Genomic DNA, 13,683 nt, shown 5'->3' with positions numbered 1-13,683 from the left:
TGGCCAGGCTGTGAGCTGTAAGGGCAAGGGAGCTGCTGGCTCCTCTCTGGGACTTCCACCCCCAGCACAAGCTTGGCCACAAGTTTGGGTTCAGAACATCTTTGCTAGACGACACTCGGATTTCTCAGGATAAGCGACACTGTTATCTTGTGATAGGGGAGGTCAAACTGCCACGTTTCTGGCGTACATATACATAAGTCATCCAGCAGGCTGCAAGGGCAACTGACTACAATTGTTGTGGATTCTCATCACAGTATAGACGTTTGAAAGCCATAAAGACTGCATTTCTCTGGAGCATTCCAAAATTCAAGTCAATCAGTTGACCCTCCTAGAGACCACTGCTAGACCACTCTGTCTGTGAAGGTCCTGTCACTTGAGGGGAAAAGAAAGCAGGACAGGAGTTTTACTGAGAAGCCATGTCTCCCTCTTCTGGTTGGACATGGTTCTGGTTCCGGCATACCCCTGAGCCTGTGATCTGAAACAACCACTAGATTCTTCCTTCCCAGTCAGCACCCATGGTCCTGGTCAGGTGGGCCTCTGGGCCCTGGGCCCTCCAGGAAGGTGGCTCAAGCAGGACAAAGGAGGGGCTTTACCTGGATGCAAGATCTCCCAACAGGCTGAGTGGGCCAGAGGAGGCGGAAGAAGCGGTCAGGAAAGAGTGCAGAGCCGGAGAAAAGAGAAAGGACATTCATTCACACCCTGCAGCCCCATCCACAGCAGACCCAAGGACAAGTTCCCCACCCCTCTGTGGCTGGCTGCTCATCCAGGGTGCTGAAAGGCAGGCAAGCTTGCAGGCTTTTTGGGCCCCAGGATCCTCATCTATAAAATGTAACAAACCTCCCCCCACCCCCGGCCAGCTGTCTAATGGCAGAAAGAAGACTTTGGGAGTTTACCAGGAATGTGAGAAGACCATGGGTCCTGCAAGGTCACAGGACACAGAATTCATCACTGGGTTTAGAAATATCCTATAATATACAGTCAGTATCACACACTGCCACCTGCAGAGCCACTATTCTTTGTTCGGTTGAGACAGAGTTTCACACGGGCCAGTCTGACCTCAAACTCACTATGTTGCCAAGGCTGGTCTTGAACTCTTGATCTTTCTGCCTGTACCTCCCAAGCACTAGGATTTCAGGGGTGTGCATTAATCTTGGCTCAGAGCCATTACTCTAATAAATGGACTCAGTGTTTAAAGAGATTTAGTTTTTCAGTCTTTCCACAGAAATGAATAAACTAAATCAGGAAAAAAGTCCCTCTAAAAAATTAGTGTGCTGGTTAGTTTTTGTCAACTTGACACAAACTAGAGTCTCCTGGGAAGAAGGAACCTCAACTGAGGCATTTCCTCCATCAGACTGGCCTGTGGGCATGTCGGTGGGGCATTTTCTTAATTTGTAATTGATGTGGGAGGACGCAGCCCACTGTGGGTGGTACCATGCCCGAGCAGGTGGGCCTGGGCTGTATAAGAAGAATGACTGTGCCCAGGGGAAGCAAGCCAGCAAGTCTTGTTCCTCCAGATCTCTGCTTCAGTTCCTGGCCTGACTTCCCTTGGTGATGGATCGTGACCTAGAAGTATAAAATGAAATAAACCCTTTCCTCCCCAACTTGGTTTTGGTCGGTGTTTTAGCATAGCAATAGAAAGTAACTAGGACAGTTAGAAATCTTAATTCTGTGTCTAACACATAGACCTAATATATGAGGAAATGGAAGTATTTTTCTGAGCCTCTACCAAACTATGCTCTAAGACAAAAAATGAGTCTGGTCCTCTGCTGGGACCTCTGCACCTAGCCCACGACCTGAAGCTGAGAGAGGCAAGCTCAGGAAGTAATCAGAGAACTGTTTAGGCCTCTGTTTGACCATCTATAAAATGGCCAAGTTAGCAAATCCCCAACCCAGCTCTGGGGTTCTGAGTTCCCAAGAGTGGAGGTGGGCACTGTGCCCCAAGGTGTGAGGAAGGGCACGGCAGCCCCTGGGATTCATAGAGCACACGCTAAGAATCCCCCATCCCCACACCCACAGGCTGTGCCCAATCCTCAGAGCCAGGCTCAGACCTCAGATAAAGAGGAGGAGAAAGGAAGAGGCATAGGAGGGGAGAAGGAGCTGAGATCAGTAGAGAAAAGAAACCAGAAGGAACAGGAAGTTCTCAAGCCCCATTTCTCCTCCACAGGAAGATGCAAGTGCGAGGCCAGGCAGGATGGATGGGCTAGGGTGTGCTGGGCTGGCCAGAGACTCACCCGCCCCGAGACACCACCAGCTTCACTTTCACTTTGTAGGAAACAATGATGCCCAGGATCTCACGATTGGCTCCTTCCCTCAACCTGTGTGGAGACACAGGGAAGCTGGTCTGTGGGGCCCACTGGTGGGTGGGATGTGGCAGGCAATGGGGTGCCATAGAGGACATCACTGACCTCTCCTGAGCCACCAGGTGCAACAAAGGAATGGAGAACATGCCCTCAATAAGCTGGAACTTAAAGTGCTGGGTTTCACAGGTATTAATCAGTTTGTGGTACTAAGGAGCAAACCCAGGACTTCAAACATGATAGGCAAGCACTCTACCACTAAGCCTAATCCCTTGGCTTCCACATCTGATTGAAAGATGCCCTTGCTCTGTGACTCTGGTCTGCCCTCTTCCCTGTCTAGCCATACCCCACAGCACAGTGAGGGTAGGCTGAAGCACCCTTCCATGATTCATTTCTCCGACCCAGTTTTTGTTCAGCAGCTCACAGACAGAAAGGGCTTGACTGAGAACTCACAGAAGTTGGGGGTGAGGGTGGCTAGGGGAAAGTGTCCCTGGGGAAGTAATACCTTATCTGGGTCTTGAGGGCAAGTAGGTTGTTTGCCATGGTAGAGAAGAGGAAAAAGGGGTTGATAGTAAGTGGGTAGCCCATAGGGGTGGTAATGAGATGGTCTGACAACCTGGGTTAACAGACTGAGCTGGGAATGGTGGGCTGGGGTGCTGAAGATGGAGGTTAAAGCCTTCTCAGAGGGCCAGATCTCATCAGGGAGGGTAAGAACTCCCACACTCCCAGGGCTCTGCTGGAGTGGGGCAACTCTGAGGGCTCAGTGATGCTCGTGGGGCAAGAGTAACTAGATGGCCTTATGGTACCTGATGTGGGACCCCCACATCTGTCTACCCAGCTCACTTTCTGCTCTCTCCAGCCTCCCCAAGCCCTCATTGATATCCTCCTAGGATCCTGACAGGGACCATTCTTTCCATTTGACCCTCCCAGTGCCAAATGGGACCTAGTGGTCTCTGTTTTCTGGGTATGTGGGACTACGGAACTAGCCTCCCTGACTGGCCAGACTCTTGAGGACAGATCCTAGGGCAAGGCTGTGGGAAGAGGGAAGCTTGTCTTTTCACTGGTGGGACCAAGAGGGTAGGACCCCCATTGTAGGGTGGGTGCCAGGAGTCTGGGTCTTAGACAGTGGGTCCTCACAGGGTGCTGGAGGCCAGGTTCGTGTCTTCATGCTTGAGCTTCCCGTCCAGAGCAAGGCCTCGCTTCTCTCTGTTGTTGGCCAGGAAAGGAGTCAATGTGTAGACTTTGCAGAATGTTGAGCTGGGTGCAACTGTGTCACTAGGGGAAAAGGGAGGCAGGATGAAGATGGCCCTCCTCATGGCCAGCCTCAACTCAGCCCAGATATCTGGCCTAGCCCCACTCCACCCATTCAGGGATCACTTGGGCCAGGCCTAGCTGTAACAGAAAGCTCACTGTCACAAGAAATACCACACACAAGAAGGGCTTCCCAGGGCTAGCAAAGGGCATGGTGCTAAACCGTGAGTTTATCTGTAAAAGTTACACTAGATACAAACCATTGAGTGAAGCTACTCAGTGCTCAGAAGCCACTCCCTCACTATGTTCTACAATGAAAACTTTACTTGTGAGCCAGCAAGATAGCTCAGGGGGCAAAGGTACCTGAGCCAAGACGGATGACCTGAGTTTGATCTCCAGGCCCAAATATAGTGGAAGGAGAGAACCAACCCTCACAGGTTGTGCTATATCACCTACACATGTACATGCGCACACACACGCATGCACGCACGCACGCACACTATGGTACACATGCTCCCACATATACATACACCAAAAGAAGAAAGAAATCAATGTGTAAAAACCCTTTACTTGCTGTATTGCATATCTACCCATCGTGTACAAGTATTTATTAAGATTTATTTATTTTTATTTATGTATATATGTGTATGACATGGGGATGGTGTCTGTGGAAGCCAGAAGAGGATGTTGGATCCCTGGACTTGGAGTTACAGGCAATTGTAAACTGCCTGACATGGTAATGGGAATTGAACTCAGGTCCTCTGGAAGAGCAGCAAATGCTCAAGCGCTCTTAACTACTGTACCATCTCCCAAACCCCATTTCAACTGTTCAGTTTTTGCTTGATGTTGCTCCCTTTCCCCTTCCCTTTTTCAGTAAGATGAGACAGGTACATGCAACAAACTGGGCTAGCCTGGAGTGAGCCCCAGATTTGCTTCTTGGGGTTACTGGGAATTGAACCCAGGGCCTTGTGCATGCTGAACAAGTGCTGTGCCACTGAGTTAAATTCCCAGCACAAGGTGAATGGCTTCCAAAAGGCTCTTCCACACGGGCCAGGGAGATAGCTCAGCACGTAAAGGTGCTTGCTGCCAAACCTGATAAGTTGAGTTCCAACCCCAGAACTCACATGTTGGAAGAAGAGAAGTGCCTTCTGCAAGTTGTCCTCTGACCTCCACATGTACACCATGGCACCCTCCAACCACACACACACACACACACACACACACACACACACACACACACTAAATAAATAAATGTACACAAAAAAAATTTGGGGGGGTCTTTTTGAGACAGGGTCTCCCTGTAGTCCCACCTGGCCTGGAACTTGCTATGTAGACCAGGCTGTCCTCAAACTCACAGAGATCTTCCTACCTCTGCCTCCCAAGTGCTGAGACTAAAGGCGTGCACCACCACACCCAGCTAACAAAAAAATCTGAAAGGCTCTTCTATATTATCTACAGTGAATGGCGAGGAAGGGGGAGGCCCAGCCCCCTGCAGGCAGAGAAGAGCTGCCTGGGCCTGGGACCCAGAGCTTCCCTTTTTCCCATCCAGTCCCATACACCCAAGGTCCAGCTCATACACACTTACTCAGCCTCTTCCATGGCCACAGGGCACTTGTACTGAGCTGTGTTGAAGAGGCAGATGTCGGCATACTGGCGCACTAGAGATTGGCAAGGAAGCAAGCACATGAGCCAGGAAGCAGCTCCCAGGATGCACCTCAAGCTTCCTTGAGGTGGGGATGCTCAGTTTGACCCAATGGTGAGAGTCCACTAGGGGGTACTTTTGTAGACACCACCCCAGCCTCTACCCAAAGAGGAGCCCTGCCAAAACCCATTCCCTTCCACAGCCAAGTGTTCCCTTCCAGGAAGATTGGCCAGAGCCCAGGAAACCCAGGAAAAGAAGTGACCTTAAGCAGTAAACCTGTTGCCTTCGGCACCAGCTTCAAAGCCATCCTTGGCTCAGAACAGGCCCCGATATCATCAGCTATTGATGGATGGCGCCAGGCTTTTAACAAGGGGCATGCTACCCCAACCCTTGGGAGGATTCCTCAGTTACCCGAGATCTTGATCTTCTTCACAGTCTTGTTGGTGTTATTGGTGACATGAACATTAACGCTGATGGGTTCTCCGTGGTAATAGATCTGGGAGACAGAAGACAGGAGAGAATGGGTAGGGACCATGCCTACTTTCTAGGTGGAGGAGAAGCCAAGAAGGCTGCCAAACCCTGGTTATTCTAACCTTTGCCCCAAGGTCATCAGACACTTCCCACTGGTGTAAAGGAGGCACTGAAGGCACCAAGCATATTAGCCTTTGCTTCCTTCATGAGATCCTTCAAAGGTATCTGTATTATAAGGTGATATTCCAGGCTTAAAGGATGGCTCAGTTGGTAAAGCACTTGCGCTGCAAGCCTGAGAACCTGAGTTCAATCTCCAGGACCTATTATAAGAAAATGTTGGGTATGGTGGCACTCTCTTATAATCTCAGCACTGAGGAGGCAGAGATGGGGGGATCCCTGGTGTTCACTGGCCAGCCAGTCTAGCTGAATTGGTGAGCTCCAGATTAATGGGAGACTGTGTCTCAAAGGAGGTAGATGGTGTTCCTGAGGATGACACCTGAGGTTGTCATCCAGCCTCCATACACATGTACACCCACACATGTACCTATACACAAATGTGCTCCCATGCACACACCCATTTAAAAAAAAAAAAAAACTAAACTAGGCTGGGCATGGTGGTGCATACCTTTAATCCCAGCACTCGGGAGGCAGAGGCAGGCAGATCTCTGTGAAATTGAGTCCAGGCTGGTCTACATATCAAGTTCCAAGCCAACTGTGACTACAGGGAGACCCTGTCTCAAAACAAACAAAAAACAAACAAACAAACAAAAAAAAAACAAAGAACTAAAATTCCTGGCTCCAGTCCAGTCCTGTCCTGGCCATTAGTAATGACAACAATAATAAGAGATGATGGTTGTGTGACTTTGGACAGATTATCTATGCCTTAGTTTCCTCTCTTATCCAATGAGATGGGTTAGATGGAGCCATTTCTCAAGTCCCTGTGGGCTCTGATGGTCTGGATTTGCTTCCAGAAGAGGTAAGAGAAGAAAACTAACTGGCTCACTGATAGAACAGGCTCTGAATTCACAGGGAAGGGCCTCCACCACATCCTCCAGCCCTTGCCTTCAGCTGCCCTAGGAGGGAGATGCACCCACACCCCAGGAAGGACACACCTGGGTTCACAGCAAGTCCCAGTCAGTTGGTTTGGAATTCCCAAGGGTTTGTAGCCTTCTAGCTCAGACAAGGAATCCCTGGGTTCATTCTCCACCACCCCCCACCCCCACCCATGTGTATGTGATCTCCCACCCCACACCCTGTTGATCTGGCTGATCTCCACCCAGCCTGAAGCAATTTGCAGAATATAGGTAGAAATGACCAGTACCCTGCCAGAGGGTACACTGCTCCCATCAGGTAGGCTCACAGGCCCACGTCTACCAATCCTTCAAACCCCAACGGGCTTCCACAAACACCCAAGGACAGTCAGGAGACATTGAGGTCTGAAGCCCCTGCCTGGCAGAGCAGCCCCACCCTCTGCTGAGCCTGAGCCTCTTACCTCCTTATCCAGAGATGCCTCTAAGTGCAGGGGCTTGTCCGACATGAGGAACTGTCTGGTGGTCTCAGCTGTGGGCTGGGGGCCAGGCCTCTCTGGGGCATATTGAACCTTCCGGATGACAAGCCGCACAGAATTCCTAAGAGATGGGTGGGGAAAAAGACAGCCAAAGTCACAGGCTTCCACCCCTTTCTCTGCGATCCCTACATCCCTTTCCAAGAAGCTTACTGTAGCTCCCCATTGTCCTTAATCCAGTCAACCATAGTTATCCTAGAGGGTCTGTCACCATCTGATCTCACTCCAGCCTCCTCCATCCTGTCCCTGGGGTACCCCACAGCAGCACTCATTTGGGTCTGTATCCTGGTACCCAGCATGATGGCAAAAAAGGAACCCTTTTCACTTCTTGCCTCCCTATGTCACCAGATAACTTAAGCTGCTTAAAGGTGAAAACCTTTGGTCTAAATTGTTCACTACAGTCTCAGCACCTGTGACAATCTCTGCCATCTCAGCAACCATCTGCTAAAGGCCTGCTAAGTGAAAAACAGGCAGAAGGGACAGGTTCCCTGGGAGGTGCCAGCGTTCCATGACAGGGTATGGATTCAGGACAGTGAAGGTGGTACAGCTCAGTGAGGGATGGAGGTCCACAGATGAGAGAAAGGCTTAGTAGAGGCCACAAGGCTCAGGGTAGAAACAAGGACAGATAGAGCAGTAAGGGGACAGTGACTTAGTGAGGCCACCCTGGTGGCACACAGGGAGGGACAGCATCCCCATTTCTCCAAATGAGCCACCTCCATTCTCTGGAACTGGAGAGTCAAGGGTGTACTCCTAGCTCTCCTCCTCCTACCACATGACCTTGAGCAAATTAATCTTCCTGTGCCTCAGTTTCTTCATCTGCAAAAATAGTGACAACAGGGAGATCTATTTTCAACTAGATATATTGCCCACTCCTAGCAGTGGAACACACATCTGGTACTGTAAACCAGGCCAACCCCTTGTGGCGGGGGAGGATAAAGGCCCCAGTGGGGAAGCCACTGCAATTGTTTTGTTAGCTGGATGTGATGCACCTGCTAAGGTACCATCCAAGCATTTGTGTTTATGACCATAGGTTAAGTTATTATAGCAGCCACTGTTTAGATGTTCTTGCTTCTTGCTGTTTGTGTTTTATAGACGGTGGAATCCCACTGAAATGGGCCAACAGCCCATGGAAAAAAGATGACGCAGAGACCCAAAAGTTCAGTGCCTTGCCACAAAAGGGGGGAAGATCATCCCACACCTATCACCCCCTCCAAGGCTCAGGGACTTTGGGGGAAGAGGTTGGCATAAAGAATATAAGAGCCAGAGGAAGGGGTGGAGTGTTAACTAGAAGTTCCTCTGACCACTAGAGCCAACACCTCCTTCCCATACTTGTCAAGGAGTTGATGCAGGAAATAAAAAAAAGAATAAGAGACTGCAGAGTGTGTCTCTCTGGATAAGACTCCCATATTGAACCTCACCCACTCATGGCTCAGGGACCATTGCGCAAGAGGGGGCAGAAAGATTGTAAGAGCCAGGGCTGGTTCATGAACACAGGGAAGCAGAGACTTTCAGGCCACTGGAAGCTTGCACATGTGACCTTGTAGCAATGGTGGCATCGAGCACAGGAACCATGCTACTCAATTAAACAAGGGCCCAGAGAGGAGGAAAGAAATGGGTGGGGGGCCAGCACTAGACTGAGAACTATTGGAGTGATTGCTACTGGGTGAGGGAGAGTATGATTTACATATGATCTCCAGATGGGCTGACTAGACTCCAGTGAACAGATTTACACTGAAGGACATCTAGGTACAAATGCTTGACTGGATTGGACTTAACATGTACGGCAGAATACACGAAGTCTGGTGGGGGGAAAGGGGGGACATGGATGGGGGAGGGGGTCTAAATTTGCTTAAAAATAATAGTGACAACAGCACTTACCCCTGTGAGGACTAAATCTGTCCATACCTGTCCATCTTTATTAACATGATTAGCACCCACTAAGCCCTTAAGAACTGACAACTATTATTACCAATAAATCTTAGGTGTAGACTTAAGATGTCCCATGGGGGGGGGCAGCTGTCAATGTTGCTTCTCTTCATTGTTCTGTTCAAGATCCCTCTCCCACCCCACAGTGCCATGAGGTCTACCCCCTACCCTGATCTCAGGTCTTAAGGGGAAGGTGGGGATAAAGACGCAGGAGAGAAGAGTCTTGTACACAAGAGCTGCCAGGGTGGCAAATAGAAATGCTTGCAGTCTACCTAGTCACCACCAGGAGGCAAACATGGTCCACTCCCTCAAGAGGTGCCTGGTACTACCCTCTGCTGTCTCCTATGACAACTGGACTCAGGAAGCTGGAGCAGCAGAGCTGGAGGCAAGGCCAAGAGACAGTTGGGAGGTCCTGAACCCCAGGAAGAACAGCCACAAGTCAGGGCCAGCTGCTTCTGGTGGCCAGCCTGGGCTCTGTCTGAAGAGCATACAGGACACTGTCCTCTCTCTGAGCCACAGCTGCCTCCCCCTGCCAGGTTCACTTTCTCCATTTCCCTCCATTGCTCAGAAACCCCCATGACACTCAGGCTCCACTCTGGCTGATGGACTCTCAGTAGACAAACGGGGAAATGTGGATGGCCTGGAGACATCCTGCACACTGTTGAATGCTAACTGAACTTAGGGTCTTTCTAATACCAAAAGGCTGCCGTCTGGAGGGATGAGACCAAGGCAGGGATGTGAGGGGTAAAGCTGCACAGTGGTACAGAGAAGCTGAAGCCTGAGCAGGCCCTGAGGCCACCTCCCCCAAGAAGCCCACCATGACCTGACATAGCCTTCCAGAGCCTTCTCAGAGAGCAGCCACTTCCCATAGCTCCTTCTTGGACTTGTTCTTCCTCCCCACCCACCCCACCCACCCCTTCCCAGCAGCATCCTGCAAACCTTTTGTGGATCTTCTCTTCCAGGTTCTCGGCACAGAAGGCTTTGACCTCGTAGTCCACACCACAGGCCTGTAGAGGAGGCCATACTGACCCCAGCGCCTTGGGAGAGGCAGAGTTCCCAGCACATGCCCAGTGTACCCTCCCATCCTACAAACTAGGACACAGGACAGGAATGAGAGCTTCCAGTGCCTGGGGCTTGAATGTGGGTTTGAAACCCTGGCACCCAATGTCAACCTTTTCCTGCTGTTGCCTCTCCCACTGAGTTTCCCCAGAGCTGCTTCTGAAGGCCCACCAGCCAACCCAAGCAGCCTTGGGACTCCTGGCCTAGTCAGGGTGATCAGCCTCTAGACAGCTACTGGCAGCAGTACTGAGGGCACCGACTATGAAGACCTATGCTGGTGGTGTGACATTCCCGACCCCCCACCCCCGACCCCCAACAGCATGAGGGACCGTATCTACCGTCTCTGCTTTACAGATGAAGAAGCAGGCTTCAAAGACCTCTCTGAGACTTAGTTTCCCCAGCTGTAAAACAGCAGTGATTCCATCTCCATACACGGTCACTAGGGGCTATGTGAAGCCAAGTGTAGGTACTTAGAATTTGCTAGCTCCGTCAGTCAATACCACAGCTGACAAGAGTGGCTCAGGGGAGCCTGTGACATGTCACTGAATGTGGACATCTGCAGTCTTGGATGAGGGGACTGGTTGTCTAAAGAGCATCAGTCAGGCATACGCCCAGGCAACTTCAATAGAAAGGGAAGTTTTAGGTGTCTAGTATCTCACAAGGAAAAAGCCAGGAATCAGGGAACATGAGAACCTGGACCCAGAGAGATGATCTTGGGGTGACATACCTTCCCTGTGTCTTCAGGTCCTGGCTGCAACGTCACAGAGCATGGGAGGTTTGGAGGGATCTGTTCGGGAGACAAACAGAACATGCTACATGGTACATTTGTCATAGCCTCTCCCTATGCCTCACACCCTGGCCATGGCTATATACCCATCAGACCAGGTCCCCAGGCCACATCTCCCCATCAGACTAAGAGCCCCCGGAATATATTGGTTTTCTCCCAGTCAAGTTCCACACAGGGCTAGACACAGCTCAAGGAAGACAAGATTTGAGTATTCTTTACCTAAGGGCTTTGGCCAGCCCATCCTCACAGGGTTGAATGGTTGAAAAGATCCTGCCATTATGTCTACTGGGGTAGGTGAGATGGCAGTTCTCCAAAGATGTCCATGTACTAATTAGTCCATGTACTAATTCGCAAACCTGTGATTCTGTTACCTTATGTGATATAAAGGGACCCCAAAAAGACCAAAAAATAATAATATAATAATAATAATAATAATAATAATAATAATAATCATCATCATCATCATCATCATCATCTTGGGATGGGGAAAGTAAGTCTGGATTATCCAGCTGGGCCTTATATAATCACATAATCATGAGGGCCATCGAAAAAGGAGTCAAGAGGCCGAGGAGTCCCTGCCTGAGTAACGAATGTGAGAAAGACTCAACCCACCACTGCAGGTTTGGAGGATGGGGGAGGGGCCAGAGCCAATGAATGTGACCCTGGAAAAGGCAAGGGAAAGGATTCTGTACTAGGGCTTCTGGAAGGAAAACCATCCTGTGGCATCCTGATTTTAGCCTGTAACATCCATTTTGGATTGCTGACCTTCACTCAGAACTGTAAGGCAATTGATTACTGCCATTTTAATTGGTGTATTTAATTACTACCGATTGTTTTTTAAGATTGATAAGCCCATCGTGGTGGCATACACCTTTAATCCCAGCACTTGAAAGGCAGAAGCAGGTGGATCTCTCTGTGGTGGAGGCCAGCCTGGTTTACAGCCAGGCCAGCTGTGGCTACAGGGAGGTCCTGTCTCAAAAATACCTAAATAAATAAATAAGTGAAAAATTTAAAAATAAATAAGACTGATTATTTTGTGTCCATGTCTGTGTGTGTATATGTGCACATACATTGGGTGACCACGGAAGCTGAAAAGGTTGTCATATCCCTTAGAACTGAAGTTACAGACATTTGTGAGCTGCCCAATATGGGTACTGGAATCTAAACTCAACCTGATAGAACAGCACTAATAACTGCTGAACCATCTTTCCATTCCCATTACCAATATTTCTAGTCACTCATGGCATCAGCCAGAGGATGTAAACTACTGACATGGCAAGAGGACTAGGTACCCAGCTTCAGTCTATAATTCCTGCATCTTCTAGCTCTCACAGAAAGGGGGGTATTGTACTAATTCTAAGAATCATGGAGTCTCAGAAATGTGAAGATGTGAAATCCTGAACTGTGAGTCCTAGAACTGGAAGGAGGTATGGTGGGGAAGGTGGAAGTACATGTAGCTGGGCATGTGGCAACCTGTCTGAGGTGAGACACATAGTGTCTCCCATAGTGACCCAGTGCCAGATAAGGCGCCTTCCTTCTCTGCACTCATCCCTGGGCCCTCCATTCTCCAGGGACCTGGATGCAGGAGTGCTGGAAGCATAGCCCAGAGGTAGAAGAGACACGCCCACAGTGGCCAGAGTAGACACCAGGTAGTGCAAGTGACAGTGCCCAGGCCCCAACATCCACTGCGGAACTGGGTGACTCAGGGCAGCTACCCCTCCTTGCTACCCCATGTGCCCACCCTCAACGTGTCCCAAAGACAATGCTTCCAGAATGGGGGCAGAGAGGAGGCTGACCTCAAAGGTGAAGGGGTAGGCATGCTCGCCCAGCTTCTTGATGAGCCGCTCCTGTAGCCGTGTCAGTGGTTTCTTGTCCTCTGGGGTTGGTGGGAAGGACTGCACATTGGCCACGAACAGGTCCTTGCGAAAGGTTAGGCCCAAGACATCCAGGTCTTCCCGGCCATAGCGGAAGGCGCAGGTCAACGTCACATAGACTGTGAGGAGCAGGGGCACTGAGGAGGGGCCTGGGAGGGCAGCACACAACCCCCCAGAGTTCCAGCTGCAGCCCTGGTTTGCCCTACCAGAGGCCACAGGCCTGTCTCAGGCTCTTGTTGGGTGGGCACACTGCCTGTCTGATACAGGGTGCCCTGAAGTTCGGCCATGGTATGGACTCTGACAGGGACCTCAGCAGTTCTGTCCTCCCTAGCTTACTCCAGCCCAGGAGTGTGGAGGGGCAGGAGGGATGGCTGGAAATCCTGGTGGCAGAAGCAGCTGGATTAGGCTGGTGGGTTGGAGAGACAAGCAGGGAGACCGCAGAGAACAGAAGCACATGCAAGGAAAGGCATAGAATCTTGTCCCAACCCAACCCTGGCCTTGTGCAGACCTTTTATTCTTCTCTTCTATAAAACAAGACCTCCTCACTTGCCCTGTGACCCCTCAAGCCTTGCTATCATATCGATAGACAGTGCTCAGGACACTGGCAAGTTCTCCCAGAGTGGGCTGCCTTTCACTGGAGGAAGCCAGAGTTCCTACTGTAGTATGCACTGGAATATTCAAGGAATCAGTGGGATGAACAGGGAAAGGCAATGGGACTAGCTGAGGTCCTGCCTGGGAGTCAAGGAGGCCATGTGTAGAGGTCAGTGGGGGGGGGGGGAGAGGGGGCCCCTGGCATGCGGTGGAGAGGGAGA

The 13,683-nt window shown here is 50.5% G+C and overlaps 1 protein-coding gene across 8 annotated transcripts in view; it reads right to left on the bottom strand.

Annotated features, from left to right (window-relative positions):
• Arrb1 (arrestin beta 1) overlaps positions 1 to 13,683 on the bottom strand; it is an 84,756-nt gene that overhangs the window by 9,718 nt on the left and 61,355 nt on the right. For 3 of the 8 annotated variants that reach the window (XM_008844245.3, XM_008844243.2, XM_008844247.3), the window contains exons 5-13: positions 12,794 to 13,020; positions 10,938 to 10,997; positions 10,091 to 10,158; positions 7,154 to 7,289; positions 5,602 to 5,686; positions 5,134 to 5,206; positions 3,435 to 3,572; positions 2,232 to 2,315; positions 594 to 617 (exon numbers count right to left, since the gene is read on the bottom strand). In XM_008844245.3, coding sequence (XP_008842467.1) covers positions 594 to 617; positions 2,232 to 2,315; positions 3,435 to 3,572; positions 5,134 to 5,206; positions 5,602 to 5,686; positions 7,154 to 7,289; positions 10,091 to 10,158; positions 10,938 to 10,997; positions 12,794 to 13,020 — 895 coding nt within the window. The remainder of the gene's footprint in view (positions 1 to 593; positions 618 to 2,231; positions 2,316 to 3,434; positions 3,573 to 5,133; positions 5,207 to 5,601; positions 5,687 to 7,153; positions 7,290 to 10,090; positions 10,159 to 10,937; positions 10,998 to 12,793; positions 13,021 to 13,683) is intronic. The other 5 variants (XM_008844246.3, XM_008844244.2, XM_017800885.2 and 2 more) reach the window with 3 other exon arrangements.

This window comes from Nannospalax galili, unplaced genomic scaffold, assembly GCF_000622305.1.
Source record: "Nannospalax galili isolate Female #2095 unplaced genomic scaffold, S.galili_v1.0 scaffold278, whole genome shotgun sequence".
In the NCBI taxonomy this organism is placed as follows: domain Eukaryota; kingdom Metazoa; phylum Chordata; class Mammalia; order Rodentia; family Spalacidae; genus Nannospalax; species Nannospalax galili.
This window is presented reverse-complemented; position numbering and strand designations above follow the sequence as displayed.